This window comes from Saccopteryx leptura, chromosome 7 (genome assembly GCF_036850995.1).
Source record: "Saccopteryx leptura isolate mSacLep1 chromosome 7, mSacLep1_pri_phased_curated, whole genome shotgun sequence".
Lineage (NCBI taxonomy): Eukaryota > Metazoa > Chordata > Mammalia > Chiroptera > Emballonuridae > Saccopteryx > Saccopteryx leptura.
Window position 1 is genome coordinate 52131630 of NC_089509.1, and position 21467 is coordinate 52153096.

The 21467-nt window shown below is 35.1% G+C and overlaps 1 protein-coding gene across 1 annotated transcript in view; it reads right to left on the reverse strand.

The window, feature by feature from the left end:
* The window catches only part of LOC136378285 (sodium channel protein type 9 subunit alpha), a 161128-nt gene that overhangs the window by 8664 nt on the left and 130997 nt on the right, over window positions 1-21467 (reverse strand). Inside the window, exons 18-24 of the mRNA XM_066345008.1 lie at window positions 18589-18709; window positions 12493-12647; window positions 9339-9512; window positions 7082-7204; window positions 2143-2418; window positions 1437-1490; window positions 447-584 (exon numbers count right to left, since the gene is read on the reverse strand). Of these exons, the coding sequence (XP_066201105.1) occupies window positions 447-584; window positions 1437-1490; window positions 2143-2418; window positions 7082-7204; window positions 9339-9512; window positions 12493-12647; window positions 18589-18709 (1041 nt within the window). The remainder of the gene's footprint in view (window positions 1-446; window positions 585-1436; window positions 1491-2142; window positions 2419-7081; window positions 7205-9338; window positions 9513-12492; window positions 12648-18588; window positions 18710-21467) is intronic.

Sequence of the window (21467 nt, forward strand, 5' to 3'; positions counted from 1 at the left end):
ATTAATTTCTATTACATGTGTCATTTCTTTTGCTATAATATAAACTCCTTGAGCTCAGGAACCATATCTTATTTTGTTCTTCTCTAAGACATACCATATGAAATAGTGGCTCAGAAAAGAATGAAATAACTATTAGTGAAATGTGTTTTTGAGTAAATAATTAGTACATAATTTATCTTAATTATTCAGTCTTCTACAAGGAATACTGAAAAAATCTGAATAGTTGCCATATTGCTTAAAAATAGTTATGACTTAGATTGTTTTCTATGCAGAGATAAATGAGATTAAACACATCTGTAATGAAATGCTGGCCAATTATTTAAAAAATAAATGAAGTTCTAATGAAGTTAATTACTAATTGATATAAAGTTAAATTTCACATTATATTTCTGGGAATATAATTGTTTCTATTTTTCAGTGCAACGAAAGAAACTTAAAACACTTATCTTTTTTTTCTGTTGGTTGAAGTTATCTATGATGACACCAATGAACAAGTTCAAAGTGAAGAATGATCCAAAGATGATAAAGATGACAAAATAAATATACATGTAGAGGCTGTGTTCATATATGGGTTGCTCGTCTACCTATAAAATTAATAAAAGTTAGCAGTATGTTGACAATAACATTCATCATTTTCTTTTTCACATGGTTTCACAGTCATCCAAACAGTGCTATTCTAGGTGAACTTGGCTTGTCAGAAGCCATAATATTATTGAGGCTCAATATAATCATTCTTAAAATTTTTTCCATATAAATTTTTTCAATTAATCAATAAATATTTATTATATGCTTGCTATATACAAGAACATACCCATATATAGTAATTGTTCTCAGATTGGTAGGAGAATTTAGAAATAAAATAGCCTAAATATATTTTTTATTTCCAGAAAAAACTGTAGAAGAGATGATACCATTTTATATAATTTTTTTTCACTTGATTACAGAAATGTCTTCACTGAATTTAACTTTCTTAGTGTGGAACTTATCTTACATAAACATTTTCATGGCACTTTAACATATAAAAATAAAAACTATGAGTAAAATGTTATTTCATTTGATAAGCTTATATTTACTGAGAACTTACTACTTCCAGGCTGTCCTAAGTGCTCTACTTGCATTTTCGTATTGGACCCTCAGAACAATCCCGTGAGGTCGGCATTGAACTATTTTTCTGTATACAGTCAAGAAACAGGCTCAGAGATGTAAAGTAATCTGCTCAAGTTCAGTTGGATAGCTTGTATGATATGATAGAGCCAGAATTTGAGTCAAGGTCTGTCTCCAAATGCTACACACCTAATTGCTAGGCTACTATTAGATGTGTTTCAGTGTGTGTGTGCACACAAAGGACTCATGAAGCTACTGTTTGAAAATAGCCAAACTAAACTAAAGAGCTTTTTAAAATTGTAGATTTTAGTTTTATGTTGACCAATACTTACATCAACAGAATCAACAGCTGCATACATAATATCCATCCATCCCTTAAATGTTGCCTGTAAATATAACATGTATAGAATCTGAATGGGAAACTCATACTCTAATGCAGCCACATGAATTCAGGCCATATAGTGTTACATTTATTAAGTAATATCAACTCACTAAGTTTTACTGTATTTCAAAATACCAATTTACTATAAAGGTGCTATGTCAAGGAAAAAAGGTCACATTCTAAAATCACATTCTAAATCTTAGTCCTAGTTAGTTATTTCCAGGTGGTTACAATTCCTGAAAATTTTGCACGTGAACATTTATTTTTTACTAAGGTAGAGGAGAATTTTATGAAAAAGGCTGGAAACAATCTCCATTCTTTAATGATTAGCTGCGCTAATGTAAAACTTAAAGATTTCCATGTACGGTAAAACTGGCAGTCCAAAAAAAAATTACTATTGACTTTTGGAGCAATAATTAGATGGAACAGTATTGAAGGGTCAAATGACAGCAACAAGTCAACTACGGAGAAATAACTCTTGAGTCCAACAGAACTTACGATTTCTTAGTCATTTTTATAGGCAAATGTTCTAATCAACACCAAGGCTCTCTTTAAAGTCACAAAGTACTTTATTTCTAGTTAATAGAATATTTAAAATAATGACTTCGGTCAGCATCCTCTCAAATGTTAAAACATTTATTAAAGGGGTCACTTACGACTTGAAGCAAAGACAGGTAACCAAATCCAACATTATCAAAGTTGACCTTCAGGTTTTTCCATCGCGCACTATCATTCCTCAGTGCAGCACACTCAGAACGATTATGAACTTGCTCAAAAGGAAACCGTGACTCATTTGTGGTGTTAATACACTCATAGAACTTGCCCGCAAACAAATTTACTCCCATAATGCTAAATATTAGCCAGAATATAAGACACACAAGTAGCACATTCATGATGGAAGGAATCGCACCTATGAGTGCATTCACGACCACCTAGTGTTCAAAGAAAGAAAAGAATGATTAGGATTTGCAAACATGTTACATAGGCAACATTAATGAAACATAATGCAGAATTAAATAAGTTAGAAAAGCCACCCTTAAATGTCTAATATGATAAATCAAGCAATCAGCCAATCAACATACGGTAACTGAATGACTACTATATGCTCAGCAGTATGCCAAGCAAGACAAAACAAGACAGGAGCCTTGCGATCAGCTTATGTGCAAAAATACATGATGGACACACAATGAAACTCTAAGCAACAATATAAAACAAAATAACTAGGATGCTATGAAAGCTTAAATAAATGAAAATAATCAACCAAAACCTGATACATGTAAGATGAAGTAAAATCTGCATACTCTAGAAAAAAAGAAATTTATAAATATAAATCATAAAAAAATAAATTAAATGTACATTAAAGGTTCATAGTCCTAGCATTAACAGTGCTAGTGTATATAAACTTAAATTATAAACTACTAGTGTATATAAATTTAAATTAAGACTAAAAATATTTAATGGTATATACCCCTTAGATTTAACTGATTCTGCTAGTTGTGTGATATGTAAATTCAGTTAAGACCTTGGAAGCTCTATTTCCTCATCTGCAAAAGAGAGCAGCAATCTTTTAAAATGTATTATTCTAAGTGAAAAAATATTTTATATAGATCCATGGCTAAGTATAGATAGTGCTGCACTCAGTTAAAACAAAAATGAAGTATAGTTTATCTTGAAAATGTTATTTCTGTTTTTAAGCATTCCATTACTGTTGATTACCAGCGCCTCTTGCCACTCCAATTTTCCTGCACGGTAACTATTGTAGCATCTACCACTCTCCAGATTTTCTTAGTTACCACATCCCTCAAAACCTACTTGTCTTCTGACACTTGCTCTAGTCCAAATTGGGTATAAATGTGTAAAAAATTAATTTGTTAACAAACTAATTTGTTAATCGTTGTGCTCCCACTTTTATTTTGTATTGTTTATATTTTTGGCAATACATCAAGGAAGCTTATAAGATTTTCAAATGCTGGAGACATTAAGGGTCTCTGATTATCTTTGAGATTATCTGGAGTAGGAGTTGGCAAACATTTTTAAAATTATTTTTAGGCTTTGAGGGTTATATGATCTCTGTTGTAATTATTCAATTCTGCCATTGTAGCAAAAGTACATATAAATGGGCATGGCTGAAATCCAATAAAAATTCCTTTACAACCATGGGTTTTGTTATGCTGACCTCTGATTCAGAACAATAATTATTACTCTGGGTTCAGTGGACCTGTGGAGGTTCCATGTAGGCATGAAATACTATTAAACACATTATAGGTATGCTTTCTTTTCTTTCTCTCTCTCTCTCTCTCTCTCTCTTTTTATTCAATGAGAGGAGGGAAGGCAGAGAGATAGACTTCTGCATGTGCCCTGACTGGGATCCACCAGGCAAGCCCACTAAGGGGCGATGCTCTGCCCATCTGGGGCGTTGCTCCATTGCTCAGCAACTGAGCTCTTCTTAGCTCCTGAGGCAGAGGCCATGGAGCTATCCTCAGTGCACAGGGCCAAGTTACTCCAATCGAGCCATGACTGCGGGGGATGGGGGGAGAAACGAGAAGGGGAGGGGTAGAGAACCAGATGGGCACTTCTCCTGTGTGCCCTGACCAGGAATCAGACCCGGGACATCCACATGCCAGGCTGATGTTCCACCACTGAGCCAACTGGCCAGGGCCAGGTATGCTTACTCTATGGAGAGATTAATTCATACTTTTATGAGATTTTTGCAGTGTACATGATACTAAAAGAGTTAGGAAGAAGAGGATTAGAGAATAAAGGTTAAAGGGGCCAACCCTTCTTTAAGCCTATTATTTTATCCTCCTTTCTTGCTACCCTCTCCACAGAGCTTATCAGCTAGGCACACTGATCCTTTTCAATGTTGCTTAAATATGCCTTACACACTCAACTCTGTACTTCTCTACTATGTAACATCTCTGCCTAAAATGCCAACCTTCCAGTGCTTTGGGGCCCATGCTCTCAGTCGTGGCTTCAATGTCACCCCCTTGTGAGCCCTTCCCAGATGCCCTCAGGCAGCTACACCCACCTCTATGTTCCCACGGCACTGTATGCTTACTGTCATATAGAAAATGGCACAATAACTACTGTTCCCGTCTGCCTCTCCACGACCATTGTCCCTGCTGAGTTTTGGGAGACTGGGGTCTATTCACCATTGTACTCTTTTATAGCACAACAGTTGACCCATAATTTGTGTTAAAAGTTTGCTGAAAGAATGTGAGCAGTGATAGGTCTCTCGGGGAGACAGGTACATATTACTCTGGTGAAAGACCATTGACTTGTGACAGTCACTAAGCTCAAGGGTCTCAAGAGTCAAAGAAAGCTAACTATAAAATGCCTCAAATCATTACTTAATTGATTTTTCAAAATAACACACAGTGTGAAGAACATCTACTTGCATGGTTAATAAATGTAACTAGACATGTTTTCCCTTCCAAATATATTAAGCTATTCACCTGTATTATATAGATAAAGAACAAAGCAAATGGTAAAATAATGGGCTGGCTTAACCACTGAGGAAAATAATTTTGTAGGAGAAAGTATATTTTTTGTTCATAAAATGGAGTATAATATCAGCCTGAGTTCAGAGATCAGGCTTTTTTTTTTTTTTCCAGAGAGAGAGAGACGGGGGGGGGGGGGGGAGAGAGAGAGAGAGACAGAGAGAAACAGACAGGGAGAGAGATGAGAAGCATCAACTCATAGTTGTGGCACCTTAGTTGTTTATTGATTGCTTTCTCATATGTACCTTGACCAGGGGGCTCCAGCAGAGCAAGTGACCCTTTGCTCAAGCCAGCGACCTTGGGCTTCAAGCCAGTGACCTTTGAGCTCAAACCAGCGACCATGGGGTCATTTCTGTGATCCCGTGCTCAAGCTGGTGACTGCGGGGTTTTGGACCTGGGTCCTCAGCCTCCCCAGCTGATGCTATATCCACTGTGCCACTGCCTGGTCAGGCCAGAGATTAGTCTTAAATGTGGATAGACTGTAATATTCTACTAATGCTAAAAAAAAAGGAGGTAATGTCAATGAATTCCACTGGCATCTTTCTATATAAAATATAACTTGTAATTTAAAAATTCTTATATGATAAAAAGTACTTGGATTTTATTTATGAAATTTTTCTTATATAATCAAGTAGTATCATATACATGGATCCAACATACACTGGGTTCATTAAGCAGTAGAGGGGACAGTCATAACTGAGTTAGCAGGAATAATACTGAAGATCCTCTACTTAAAGATCTAATATACATCTGAGGCTTCAGATTTCTGAGCCCTATCCAAGAGTTTATGATTCAGGAAGTCTGGGGAGGGGCCTCAGAATTTGTATTTCTAATCAGTTCTCAGATTGTGTTGATAGCTGCTCACTAGAGAACACTTAGGGAAGCAGTGAGCTAGACTAATCTGCTTGTTAAATTGTTGAGGTGATGGGTAGAGAGGAAGCCAGATAAATAAGTAAAATACAATACCATAAGGGTTATGTGTACCTGAACATAGAGAAAGGATGCCTAATTATGCTTACTGGTGGAGAGACAAGGAGATTTTAATTGAAGCTTAAAGAATGGTAGGTGTTTATCTGCTACACTGATAAGTGAGGGGTGAGATGGGACAGGGAGAAGCATTCCTGGCCAGGGAAACAGAGGCATAAGAAAATGGGTATAAATCTGGAAAAGAAGAATCCTGAGGAGAGCAGCAACAGATAGCGACATAGATTAATTACAGAAAACAAAGTCTTTGTTCTCCATGCAGTTTAGGAAGAACTTGCTTTAATACAGCCCTGAAAACTGCATTTCTGGTAATCATCATTTATCTCATTTATCTTTACCAAATGAACCTCTTTTCTGGAACTATGCTGCCGAGTGAAAACTATGGAAACTCTCAGAGCTTCAGTTTTCTCAGATATAGTTTGGAGATAATACCACTTTTATTGAAACATTTATTGTAAGGATGAAATTAAAAGCAATAACTGATGCTACTTCCCTTCCTTTTTTTCCTTATGCCCCACGCCAAGGGTAGTTCCTTGAAAAATATTTTTTGAGCCCTCAGCAGTAGAGTCATAGACTGGATTTTGAGGACATAAATTTGGGCCAGGTGAGGAAACTTATAAGAAGCAATCTGATCAATACAACCACAACTAAGTGGAACAATTAACAAGTTGATGCTTATTTGAATCTTTCTCTCTCTCAAAAAAAAAAACAAACATATATATGTATTTTTATATATATAAAACTTGAGAACCTGTATAGGCAAGTCCTTGATGGCATATATATGAGATATGTTTTCAGGACTAACAGTGTCCCCTAAGAATTTCCTAGCATAGGGAGGATTTTCATTTAAGATGAAAAAATTACTTATTTGTATCATCACCTAACAATGTTTGATTTAATATTTGTTAAACAATATGCAATGAAACGCTATGTGTATATGTACATGAATACACCTTTATATACATAAACAGTTAACATATGTATATATGTATGCATAAATATAAACAGTTCATAATTTCTACGTATCAATTTTTTAATATTTTGTACTCCATTTAAACAATAAGAATATTATAAAAAATACATTGTGTTAGGAAGGTTAGTATTTTCTTACCCTCATTCCTTCAAATCTAGATAAAGCTCTTAGAGGTCTTAGAGCTCTAAGTGTCCGAAGGGATTTAATGGGGCCCATGTCTGAGTAGCCAAGAGTGTTTGCAACCAAAGTAATCAGAGAAACCTACAAAAAATAAAATTTTCATTAATTACTTGAATAAAATAATAAAGCATGAAAAGGAAAAGTTGATTTCAAATTCACTAAGAGCAGCTCAACAAGAACAATATGATTTTATATATCAAGTTCTCTAGTTATTGCCTAAATATACCTATTTCCATATATATTTATATACTTTTTTCAAAATAAATAATATTTTAAACTGAAGCTAAATACTTCCCTAAGTTCTGCATATTACCTAGCCTTAAATATTAAGAGTCACAATATTTTCAAATATTAAATAGTCATATCTTTTACTTAATTTAAAATAAACTCAATTCTGGTTGTAAACTTTTATTTCCTAAGCTGCGTGATGAAAATAACTCTGATTATAATAATATTTTGAAGATCCACCATATTTATAGGTTAAGAAAAAAAAACTACTTTCTTTCTTATTTTGGTTAGCCGGTTTTTAAAACTATTATATTACAAAAGCATCCACTTTATCATTTATTTTATAGGCAGTAACTAGGTAACATATACACAAAAGATGAATCTAAAAACAAACAATATGAAATCATTAATATAAGGTATCAAAAAACAGATTTCTTTTTTCATACAAGAAGCCCAAGAGAACATATGAGGTATAATGTATTCCTTGGGAAAAATTTTTTTGTACATCACTTATAAAAATAAAAAATGTTATTGCTGTTAATATTTTACATATTAAGCTGTTGAAAAGGAAAGAGTTTACTGAGCTTTACAGAAAGTTGAGAAACAGAATTTTTGAGTCAATATGATTAGTTTGGCTTAATTTTGTAGTCAAATTTTTGCTGTTTATAGTCATGTTTACTTGTAATTTTGATATCTATGAATAATACTCTATTAATTTACCTTTTCTGCAAAGTTTGGTAATGCAAACTCTTAGTAAAATCTTAGAGCACTTGTTGGTGCTATATAAATATTTATGTTGTCCTCTAATTCCAGACTTCGGATGGAAAAAAAAATCTCCAAAAAACTATGACTAGTTATAGGATGCTCCTTCCCTAACCACAAAGATTAAATTTTGGAAACTGTAGGATAATTAATAAAAGATTGAAGAACATAGTTCCTTCTGATAAAAATAAGATTAGGAGATTGAGCTCATAAATTAATTTAAGAAAACTTTAAAAAATATATTAATATCATATATAATAATTACATGATACAATTTAATGATATTATATTATATATTATTTGTATTTTATATTATATATAATCAAGTTATAGCATTAAAATATAAAATGAAATAGAGTACACAAAATAAGAATGAATTGACAATACTGGGTGTTGTATCATTAATTTTTATTTGAAGTTTCAACTTACAAGCTGTTTCAGGATCTGTTTCCTGGCTATTTCAAGAAGATGATTAAAAAATATTTTGTTTTGTTAAAAATAATACAAAAACTGAAGCATTCTTATGTACTTCCTATCATCCAAATAATCAGTTGCTCTGAATTTATTAATTGAAATTGTTATTGCCAATGTCTCTGCTCCACTGCCACTCTAGAGACATATGGTAAAGTGGATGTTTAAATGGCATAAGAACTGTGAGTAATTTTTGTTTTCTTTGTCATATGACTGAGATAAATATTTTGAAATTCCAGACCTTCTCTTCTCCCTAACACAGAGCTACATATTTGCTTTAATACCACCATTTTCACTTAACTTTCAGCTTACAATTTGATGCATCCATCACCTTATTTTCTAACTTTATATTGTGAACAAATCAATATATTATCTGTTTAATCTGTGTTTCTGCCCTTTTCCATTCCCACCTCCCACTTTCCAGTTTTTCTATTTGTTTATATTCCCAACAACAATATCCACATCATGTATGTATACTTAAAAATCATGTCTTCTTTGATTTCAGAAAACACACCCTAGAATAAATTATACATGTTATAAAGGTACTTTAAAGAGTTTACATTTGTTGAAAGGTTTCTCTTTTAATAGTCCTCAGAGATAGTTTTCTACTGGCTGTATTAATATTTCTAAAAACATAAACTTATAGCCTGAAAGTACAAAAAGCTAACCAAACAAAATATACATTAGTGAAGGCTATGTAGAACACTTAATTATAAGAAGCATTCCTCTTTTAAATTTCACTCAAGGTACATACATCAACAATTAAGAAATCCAGCCAACACCAGGCATTGGTGAAATACGTTTTATAACCATATGCTACCCATTTTAGAAGCATTTCAAGAATGAAGATGTAAGTGAATATCTTGTCCGCATAATCCAGGATAATCCTAATGGTCTTTCTCTTTTCAATATATATATCTTCAAAAGCCTGTGGAAATAATATTCAAATTTTGATTCATTTACAACTGAAAGCTTATGATTCATAACAAATGCAGGAAATGAAATTTTGATGAAAAAACCCACTGAACTTTTGTGGGCCAACTCACTTCTGGTTTATAGCTATTGTATAACACCCAGTTCTAGACTTCCTACCAGCCTCTGGTCGCAGAGGTCATGAGAAAGAGGGCACAAAAATATGAAAGTGTTTAAAACCCTCTAAAAGAGCTATCTGGCACTTGTAGGGATTTCCACTTCATCTAACTTCCCCTTTATTCCTCTTCAAATTGGATAGGATATCATAATTTAAGACATGATTCCAGGGTGGACCACTCTAATACACCTTTCTCACCCTGTGCTCTCTGTGACACCAGGATTTGGAGACTTTCCTTCAGGTCTTACCTGAACAATATTCATCATGTTGGAGAAATTAAAAGCAAAAGGGCCAGTAATCCTTAGTGGTTAACATTTATACTATTTGTCCACAGCCATGGCCTGTGCCATTCTTATTCTTCTTATTTAAATTCTTCTATCAATACCTTAAAAATGATCCTTTGCACTTTTGCAAACTGTTGGTATGAATATTGAAGAAAACAAAGAGGTTGGGACAGAAAGAATGGGCAGATTTACTAAGAGGTTAAAAAAAGGTTCCAGCAGCTGGCAGGAGGTCTGAAAGTCATGGAATTAAAGTACAAGGGGAGTCTTTCAGTCTTCAGGTTTTTTTCCTCCCTCCGTTCTCCAAGTTGTAGAAGAATCAGGCCAGCTACCCAGACAGAAACTGTGGCAGGAGATAAGGGAGGACTTGACCACAAGGAAGAGGAGTGCAGAGCAGGACCAGTAGATGCCAATAGCCAAATACACTGCCCGAGTGCACCCTGCTCTGATAAGACCCAGAGCCGGAAACAGGGTTCAGCCTGCAGGCTCCTCCCTTCTAAGAGGGAGCAAGGAGACAAAGAGGTCATTACATGAGTTCTATATGATTTGGGGCATAGGCTTTACTATTACTCATTTCAGTTACCACTTATTCATCTATCTGGCATGTACTCCCTGACTGAGGAGCCACAACATAGCAAAAATATATAGTGGCTTTGATTTTAGATATTACTTAAGTTATGGCTCTGTCATTTACTAGCTTGGAGACATTAAGCAACTTTTAAAACTCTATACCTGGTTTCCTCATGGGTAAAATAAGCAAAATATCGTAATGTCATTCTTTGACAATTAAAGGAGAAGAGCTATATAAAGATCTTGAAATATAATAAATATGTACTAAATTAGAGCTATTTCTTTTTATTTATTTTATAAACAGGTGTATTAAAAAATCCATCTCCATTGGCAAATTCCCTAAGTACAAACACCAGCTTCCTGAAATAGCTTTCCCTTCTTTTCCTTCTCTGATTCATTTGAATTTCAGTTTTGAGTGCCTCTTCTTCAAAATGTTTATCTTCCTTTTTAGACATTTTGAGCAAGGCATTAGTCTCGGCTTTTCTTTAATTTTTTGAAATCTCTTTTGCTGAGTCTCAGTCATATACAATTCAGAATGAGATAAACTTCCTCAGTTATTAGGAATTCAAGATAATGTCAATACTATTTCTACTTGCACTCCACCAGAAAAGTGAAGTAGCATCTTCTTATTTATCTGTTTTTGAGAGAGGAGAATTGTTAGGATAGGTAATCTACGGTATACCTGAATGTCCCCACATGTTCTTGTTGGGTATGCCAAGAATGCAAAGCCCTGACTACTCTATATCCAGGCCATTTATCAGGGTTGTTTTTGCAGCAAGCAATGTTGAGAGATGAGACAGTGTCACCCTCTGGGACAAAAAGCAAGGTTGCTTACTGCTTGGTATAAGAAGATGGGTTCCCTAAACTCAGTGCTCTTCAGCAGCGGTGTTAACCCACTGTGTGAACCAGGCACATTTAACTCTATGCTTTGGGCCCATGGGATCTGGGGACAAAGGGAAACTACACAAACACATTGAAGTAGGATCTGCTTTCTATGCCATGAGTAATAGTCTTTTGTCTCTGACTCAAAAATCTCTTATCTTTCATTAGCATCCACGAAAGAGTAACAGGATATAACTTATTGTAAGGAGAATAAAATCAAATCCCAGATCCATCAAGACTGTCTTATGAGGCAATTTATAAAGTTCTTGCAAATTCTGTTTTAGTATAGTGGAATTTCCAGTGGCATCTCTAGCTGGAACTGGGCTTCTAATGGCTCACCTCTGTTAGTGTCAGCAGGAAAGAAAAACAAATTAAGAAAATTCTCAGGGAGCTTATAACTCCCAGATTCCTTTCAACTCTCACAGAAGGTGGTTGGTGAGAAACTTGTCCCATTTTCACTCTAAAACTTTATTTTCCCTTATAATAACATCCAAAATGCTTTATAAGCTGACACAACCTCTTTGGTATAGCATCTCTGGCCACTACTTTCCTCTCTGTATTTGCTCTTCCTTCCAAAACACTTCCTTCAGTTTGGCAACTTTTAAATTCTGGCACATCTGATGCTATTTTATGCTTCCTTCCAGTTGTACGATGCTCCCCTCAGACCACCTTGCTTTGCTGAAAAATTACCATTGATCATTCTAGATCTTGCAAAAACATCATCTACTTTTCTAAAATCCCAAACAGACAATGGTTCCTGCTACTGGTTTTATCAAGTATGTTCTTCACTTATAAACACACCCTGGTTCTATAATGACTTGTGTTTCTCCCTTCCCTAATGGCTCTCTGAGTTCCCTATCATACCTGGATCTTATCCACCTTTGCATTCAGAGCAGTAAGAATAACGTCTGGCATGCAGTAGTGCTCAGTAAATATTTACTAAGCTGAACCAAAATTTTATCCTTGGTATTAATCATAGGGATTAACTGTTAAGTAAAACAACTTGACAAGATATGTTTATCTTCCAATTCATTTATTAAAAGTCCTGACAATCAACATACTGCTTTAAGTGTCAGATCACTTACCAGAGCACCACTGCTGAGCAGGATCATGAGAACAATAAAGCTTTCAAACCAACTGTGTTCAACTATACTGTAGCATGTTTTCCTGATGTTCCACCAGATTTTTCCTTTCCCTGAGTCTGTGTTAACTTGACAGCATGGGAACCTCCGGACGCAACCTGGCAAGAAAGACATGCATGTAAAATCTTGATATTCAGAATTAATAAAATGTTTAAAATACATTATTTAATGCAAAGATTTCCCTATGCTGATCCCTCATCTAAATACTTTCTAACAAACCTGCAGCTTCAAATAGATTCAACTTGAGTGCTTCCGTCTTTCATCTCCTAGCTCTCTCTGCTATTTTCTTAGTATGTGTCAGTTATTTCTAACTTAAAATATATTCTTGTCTTCTTTACTTCCCTATTTCCCACCAATCTCTTCTACAGTGTTTAAACAGCTTTTGTTGTTGTTGTTATAGCAATCCTAATACAACCCTAATTCACAATCTTTTTTTTTACTTTTATTAATTTTAATGGGGTGACATTGATAAATCAGGGTACATATGTTCAGAGAAAACATCTCTAGGTTATTTTGACATTTGATTATGCTGCATTCCCATCACCCAAAGTCCAACTGTCTTCTGTCACCTTCTAACTGATTTTCTTTGTGCCCCTCCCCTCCCCCAACCCCCTCCCTCTCCTCCCCCCCACCCCATAACCCCCACACTCTTGTCCATGTCTCTGAGTCTCATTTTTATGTCCCACCTATGTATGGAATCATATAGTTCTTAGTTTTTTCTGATTTACAATCTTGATAAACAATGAACATAAATTTGATGAAAGATACAGTTTCCTGAATGTAGATCTCGTCTGCAATCTGGTGCAGCTTCAACTCCTCCATAAAACAAACAAACAAACAAACAAACAAAAAAACCAAACCTTTGAGAAAGTCCTAAAATTATGTTTAAAAAATAGATCTTGATTAGAAGATGCTGATGAATTGTTTCAAGTACTCTAAGTTGAAAACAAATCTGACACTGAAATCTTAACTTAAAATGGTTTAGTTTTATTCATTCATTTCTCCAATAAACATTTATTGAATATCTTCTATATATTTAGCTCTGTATATATCATAGTTTCCTTTCCTTTGGGAATTTATTTTTTGTTTTGGTTAGGCAAACAGATATAGAAATAAATGACTGTAACTTATTAAGCAACTACAATGACAGATACGCAGGGGTATTTTGGTAGCATGGAAGAAGTCCATCTACCATGGTTTGTTGAGAAGATGTCTGAGGAGGCTTTCGAGAAGAGGCAGAGCCTGAATTGAATCAAAGTACTAGCCAAAAGTGGTTTTCATGGAACTCCAGGCCAAGGGGCAGCAAAATGTGTTGTGTATAGAAAGTATAAGCAGTTCAGAGTTTTGATGAAAGCACAGAGGCAGAGGAATTGATCAGGTTACAGAAAGTATTTCCCCTGCCTTAAGGAGTTGAGTCTATATCCTGTAAGCATTAAAGAGTCAGTGCAGGGTTGTAAGCAGAGTAATAAGGCAGATTACAGTTTAAGTGGATGTCGCCAACAGTTGTGTGGAGGGTAAGGAAGAGGAGAAAAAAGAGGGGTAGAGGTAAGGAAAGACCCAGAAAACCATTTAGAATTCTGGTTTAGGGCACCAAAAATAATAACAGATTCAAGACACATTTAGCAGGTATAATCAGTAGGATTTGGTGACTAATTGGATATGGATGTGAGAGAAAAGGAAGAGCCCAGGATGATGACGGGAGCAGGAGCCACTTGGCAGGTAATGAGTCTAAGATGCTAGTGAAACCTCTAAATATGGATATTCTGTAGATATTTGGATGTGAATTTGAATCTCAGAAAAAGTCTGAGCTAGAAAAGAATATGTAAGAACAGTAGCATGTTTGTATCATCTAAGATCTGGACAGTTTCTGAGGTCAGACAGAAATATTACTTAGGGTAAGGAGAGAAAAGGATCAAGTCTGGAACATTCTAGAACAGCAATATTAAGGGGCAGAATTCAGTGGTATCAGGGAGCCAACTCACACCAGCTCTTAATAATACATTATTAAAGTGGCAGGATATTTTGCTAGCACATTGTTAAATACAGCCATTATCAAAAATTCAATTGTATAAATTTAAAATGATAACTTGTTTTAAAAAAGGTAATAAATGTTAAAAACATATTAGTTTACAATAATTTTACTATTATCTATGTTTCTGAGAATACTTTTGTATTTTATCTCAATGGCGGAAATTCATTATACTCTTGGGTTATTGTGCAACTCATCCCAACCCCACGTGTACTGAAGTTGTAGTAGTTTGGGATCATCCATGGTGAGAATGTTGACACTACAAAAGTCAACAAATGCTATAGATCAGCACTTATTAATTTTCTGGAAGAGATTTAAAGTGATGAAGGAAATGCTAATAAATCAGATAAAACTGTAAAAGTATGTCATGTTTGTAACCATTACATTGAATAAGACAAAAAAACTGAGAAAATATTTTTTCATTATTCAAATTCTATGATCTGATTCAGCAAAGATTTGCTCCATCATTGGTGAATGAGTCATATAGCTTCTTTGTTTCACTTTCACCATGCTGGTTAACGTCACTGAAAACACCAGCCAACTTCCAGGTTAAAACTATGCTTGTTCATCAACTGCATTCATTGATTCTCAATCAATACAAAATTTTGGCAAAATTCAACAAAATCATTCTGTGAGAATCAATGAGCTGTATAGAATGTGTAACAAAGAATAATGTTCACATTATTATAAACTGAGCAATACATAGCCTTTATATCAGTAAAATTTATAATAAACAGGTGTACATATGCATACTATTTTTTTTTCTTGGAAAGCTGGTGGTTAGAAATTTACTTGCATCCCCCCAGGACAGGTGAAAGGAGAGCAAGGCTGGAAGGGGAAGTCAGAGACGTGGGGTGCAGAGATGCAGTGAAGGCTGCGGTGAAAGAGAAGTCAGGGAGCAAAAAGCTTCATGAAGGAACATTGAACAGAGTTATGACCCAAAGAGGCTCAGAGAGAACGTGATTGAAAAATTTAACATTTAAATTAAAAATAATAAAGAAAAGGAGCTATGCATTTGAATTAGAAAAGTTAGTAAACATTTGATCTGAGAAGAAGCTTCATTGAAGCTTCATACATATCGCCTTCAGGATGTGCCACCCCTCAGAGAGCTTCTCCTGTTTTGAGGTGGGAGTGCTTGACTGCTTGTCTGGCTTTCATGCAAAGGCCTAGACTGCCAATTGAGCTGGTTCGCACCATTATCACACATTCTCTTTCAAAAGAACTATTAATTAAATGTAAACATAACAAAGACACCTCAAACATTTTAATAGGCCCCTGAGGGTAAATAATATTTATTTTGGGTGGTTTCATTAATTTGCTCTTATGATCCATTACATAAAGTTTATACTGGGTTTCATCATGTTAAACCAATGATTTCAAATAATAAGGAAACCAATGACCTCTTCCAGGACAGATTACCCATTAATTAAATATAGTAGCATGATCAGTACAATTAATGTAAACAATTCATTAGGAAAATTAATCATTGTTTCAGTACCTCTTAAAAATTTCTTTAAAATTTATAAATCCTCTAAAACAAGTGTTCTGTCCACATTTTATTTCCAATAAAAGGCACAAAGGAGTTGATTACTGTGTTATTCAAGTTAGATTAGTTATTGTCATTTCATAGGAAGTTGATGAACACAGAACACTTTGGAGAAATTGAGTTGACTCCTACCTAATTAACAGAAATAGATTATTTTAAGGACAAAACCGCCTGACCAGGCAGTGGTGCAGTGGATAGAGCATCAGCTTGGGATGCTGAGGACCCAGGTTCAAAACCCCAAAGTCACCGGCTTGAGTGTAGCCTTATAGACATGATTCCATAGTCACTGGCTTGAGCCTGAAGGGTGCTGGCTTGAGGCCAAGGTTGCTGGTTGAGCAATGGCTCCCTGGCTCAGTTGGAGCCCCCAATCAAGGCACTTTTGAGAAAGCAATCAGTGAACAACTAAGGGGCCACAACTATGAGTTGATGCTTCCCATCTCTCTCCCTTCCAATCTGTTTCTTTCTCTCTCTCTCTCTCTCTCTCTCTCTCTCTCTCTCACACACACACACACACACACACACACACACACAAAACAAAAACAGCTAAGGTGTAGCATCAATGCCGTCATAGCTTCCATGTAGAATTATTAAAAAAAAATACTGTAGGCCCTGGCTGGTTGGCTCAATGGTAGAGCGTCGGCCTGGCGTGCAGGAGTTCTGGGTTTGATTCCCGGCCAGGGCACACAGGAGAAGCACCCATCTGCTCTTCCACCCCTACCCCCTCTCCTTCCTCTCTGTCTCTCTCTTCCCCTCCCGCAGCCAAGGCTCCATTGGAGCAAAGTTGGCCCAGGCGCTGAGGATGGCTCCATGGCTTCTGCCTCAGGTGCTAGAATGGCCCTGGTTGCAACAGAGTGATGCCCCAGAGGGGCAGAGCATCGCCCCCTGGTGGGCATGCTGGGTGGATCCCAGTGGGGCGCACAAGGGATTCTGTCTGACTGCCTCCCCGTTTCCAACTTCAGAAAAATATAAAAAAAAAATACTGTAAAAACAAAAAGGAAAGGGCAGGTACTGTGCTAAATAAATTATGTTATCTCACATAATCTCTTTAACATCCCTATGATATGAATGTGGTTGTTTTACTCAATTTACAGATAAGGTATCTGAAGTATAAGATTTTAAAAAGATTTTAAATTGTGTTCTTGTTTTCACAGGGAGTTAGTTGTATTTTACATAGAACTCAGGTTTATCAGGCTTCACATGCTGTGTTTGGTATTACTGAATTATACTGCAACCCTACTCTAGGTTTATGTTTTTACTTAGATGACACAAGCATTGCTTAGAAAATACTGCATACTTTTCTAGGTCTAGTTCAAATTTACTACTTTTTAAAAGAATAAAGTCTCTAAAAAATTCCAGGAGTAGTAAGAAAAAGTTAGGCAGAAAAGGAAAAGGAATGGAAGAAAATAGTGTTAGAAAAGAATATATGGAGGCCAAAGGTAGAGGGCTTTACATGCCAAATTAAGGACTTCAGGTTTTATCTTATGAACCAATGGCTCTCCAATTTTAGTGTGCATCAGATTATGTTGCAGGACTTGGACATTATCCTCAGAGTTTCTGTTCAACTTGTGGTTTCTGTGATCAACTTCTGGCTAGAAAGAGATCAGGACTGACTCAAAGTCTGTAGTTTGAGAGGCAGAATCAATCACAATGTCACTAAATGAGATGAAAAATCAAAGGAAGTAGTATATTATGTGTGAGAATCCAGTAAAGTTTGTTTTAAAGTTATTAAACTTCAGATGTTTAAAGGCTGCAGATAATGGGGAATTGTAGGCAGATCAGAATTCAAGAGTGAGGACAGGAGTAAAGGTAATGATATAAAAGTCAACAACACAGAAATGGCTGTTCAAGCTCTAGACATGGATGAAACCCTTAGGAATAGAGGTTAAGAAGATAACAAAGCATCAAAATGTGGGGGTCATCATTATTTAAGGAATGTATGTAAAACCAGTCACTAAAAAAATGAGGGAAGAAACTCAGAACTCTCAGAGCTGTGAAAGAAGAACACAGGTACAGCGTGGCCTCTGAAACAAATGGTGGAAGAATGTTGATATGGACTGTGGTCAACAGCATCAAATGCTTTACTGATAGCACATAACTTAAACTTTTGATGAAAAGAACAATAGTGACACTTAGCCCATTAAATTGTACTCTAGTGTTCCTGTGGAGCTAGGAACATGAATTAAGGACTTAAAATGAAATGTATGAACATCCTACAGTTAATAGAGTGGTTTAGATAGTACAGCACACTGCCATTGTAAATTATTGTTAGTAGGGTATCAGAAGGATGCGAACGGAAGCTTCGAAAGCTCTAATGACTTGCCCTTGGTCATAGAGCCATGTCTGACTCAGAAAGGAAAGAGGTAATCAACTTTTTACTAAACAATTCCCAGTAAATGTTAGCTTTAAGACAAAACCCAAAACACTAATAAGTGCTTGTGAACCAAGGTCTTGATTTTTCTCTTACCATCCGTAAAACAGGCCTCTGGCTCATCAGAATTCATAGATGCAGCCTCCGCTTCTACTCCTTCTCCTGGGACAGGGTTATCAATGGTGCTGCACTCAGAGGAACTTGATCGGTTCATTCTCTAAAGAGATATTCACCACCCACCAGATAGTTCATTTAGAGTTCATTCAAATCTTGCATTTAAGCCATATTTTATAATCAGAGTCATGCAAACTGTTTAAAAAAATATTAACAGTCTGATGGTCATAAAAAACAAACACACAGAGGTCAAGTAACCTTACAACGCATATATGCTTGCTCTATCTATACATCCTGTGAAAAATAAATTTTATTATTTTTATTAGGCCAACAAATATTTACATATAATTAGCATAAAGTGATATTTTGAGGTAAACTATAGCATTTGTAAAGTATTGGCCGCATTTTTATTATGTTTTATGTTTAATGAAAATTTTTGTAACAATAATTATTATTTTAGGACAGCCAAGACCCTACTAGCAATAACATGCATGTGCCAAATTGTCATTGCCTCATAACTGAAAGGTCAGATCTGGCATTTGGCAGAAAATACTTGTTGAAACTTAAAATAAAAAAAAAAACAAATTAGTATAAAATGAAATCCAAACACATTTACTCATTACCTCATTTCAGAATATGTATCAGGATGAGATAGATAGAAGCCTCTCATTGAGACCAAAACAGGAAAATATTATATTATAATGAAAACAATAAAGATCATCATAATTAACTCAGCCAACAACACACATTTTATTATAAAATTTCAGAGTACAGTACTGAAATTTTATAGTATAATATAATAAAAAAGATCATAAAGTATTACTTATCATGTCAAGAGATAGTGGCTACTAAAGTGAACACCACATGCAAACTCTAAAACAGATTTAATGACATTAACATGGCAGACTAGTACACGAGAAGAATGAAGTCATTGTCATTATGATCATATAATTGATCATAACACAAGCAAGTAAGTTCTTTCCATCCAGAACTTTTTGATCAAACATGATGTTTATACACAAACACATACACAAAAACTTTTAGAAAAAAAATACGTACAATTATTGCAAAACTCTGTCAATTTTTCCGAATATTGTTTTATAAAGGGTAGAGCTGCACATTAGTGGAAGAGTTCATTTTTCATTCTCATTTGCTAAATAACATGTGAATATTGAAAACTGCTAGTTATTATATCACATCTTATATTAAGATTACAACTTTATTTTTGTTTAAAATTGTTAAAAAAATTCAAGTGCTAAAAATGAGGAAATACTCATTTCAGTTTAATTCTCCAATCTATTAATTTGTATTAATATTTTAGGCCTAATCTAAAATATTAATTTTTTAGACACTGACTTAGAAGCTAACAGTGTTCTTTATGGGTACTGCATTCAATTCTCAGTGCTATTATTATTGCACAGTATTCACCATCAGTGAGAAGGGAATTAATAAAATATTGTAAGTAATGAATGATGTAAGCAATATTCTTTTTATAACAGGAGCAAAGAGTTATGAATATTCTATTAAATTAATACTGCTAATCTATTTTAGCATAGAGGCGTTATTTCTACCAGACTAAAGAATTATAATAATATCAGTTATGAACACTAACAATATGAAATTTCACTTAAAAAATAGGTTATTTATCCACTGAACCAGCCAGCTAGGGCAAAAGCAGGTTATTTAAAACTGATTGAATTAATCTAAAATTACTTTAAAATAAAGGAACTAGAGATTAATTAGGACTGAATACTCTGTAAGACTCAAGGTTATAAAATATACATCTTTCCAGAAACAATGGGGAAACTTACAATTATTATGTCCTATTGTGCCAATTACCACACACAGAAAAATACACTTTTAAGTACTATATCTAAAACTACAGTTATTTGGTGTCCTCAGTTCTTGACCACTCAGCTGTGGTCACCAGGGAGAGACACGACACTCTGATTCTATGGAGATGAGACAAAGTCCTTCAATCCGGAAAAGGAATTATCAGTCTGGATTTTGAGGCAAAGCTGTGGAAGGAATTGCTAATGGGAAGAATACAAAGCACTTCCCTGATATTAGCCAAAATGTCGATAACTAGGACATAGTTATAATGGTTTTTTGCTCAGCTGGTAACAACTTTTATTTTTTTTTAAATATTTCTTCTTAGCTGGTAACACCTTTTAAATAAAATTATTCCAATTTTTAGAATTCTGACTGGCCCCAGCCTATTTGGTTGACTCAGTGGTAAAGCGTTAGTGGCATGTGGAAGTCCTGGGTTTGATTCCCAGTCATGGCAGACAGGAGAGCCGATCATCTGCTTCTCCACCCCTCCCTAGTTCTCCTCTTGCAGCCCTGGCTCAATTGATTCAAGCGAATTGGACTTAGGTGCTAAGGATGGCTCTGTGACCTCTGCCTCAGGTGCTAAAAAAAAAAAAAAGGCTCGGTTGCTGAGCAACGGAGCAAAGGCCCTACATGGGCTGAGCACTGCCCCCCTAGTGGGCTTGCTGTATGAATTCTGTAGGGTAGGGGCACTTGTGAGAGTCTATCTCTCTGCCTTCCCTCCTTTCATTAAAATAAAAAATAAAAAAATTATGACAACCTAAATCAATGAAAACATCTTCAACTTCAATATTTGTTTTTTTCACTGTTTAAAAGAGCATTAACAAAGAAGAGTCATGCCAAGTTAATTTATAAGTAAGTAAAAGTTATGATTTTATGGAGTATATCTTGTAATTGAAACTTTTACCCCCAAAAGCTTTTATGGCAATATTTTGTCAATTAAATTTAGGGTTTGGCTCAGACTTTTATATAATAAATGACAGTTATTCAATGTTATTCCTCACTGGAACAGAAATTATCAAAATTTTTAA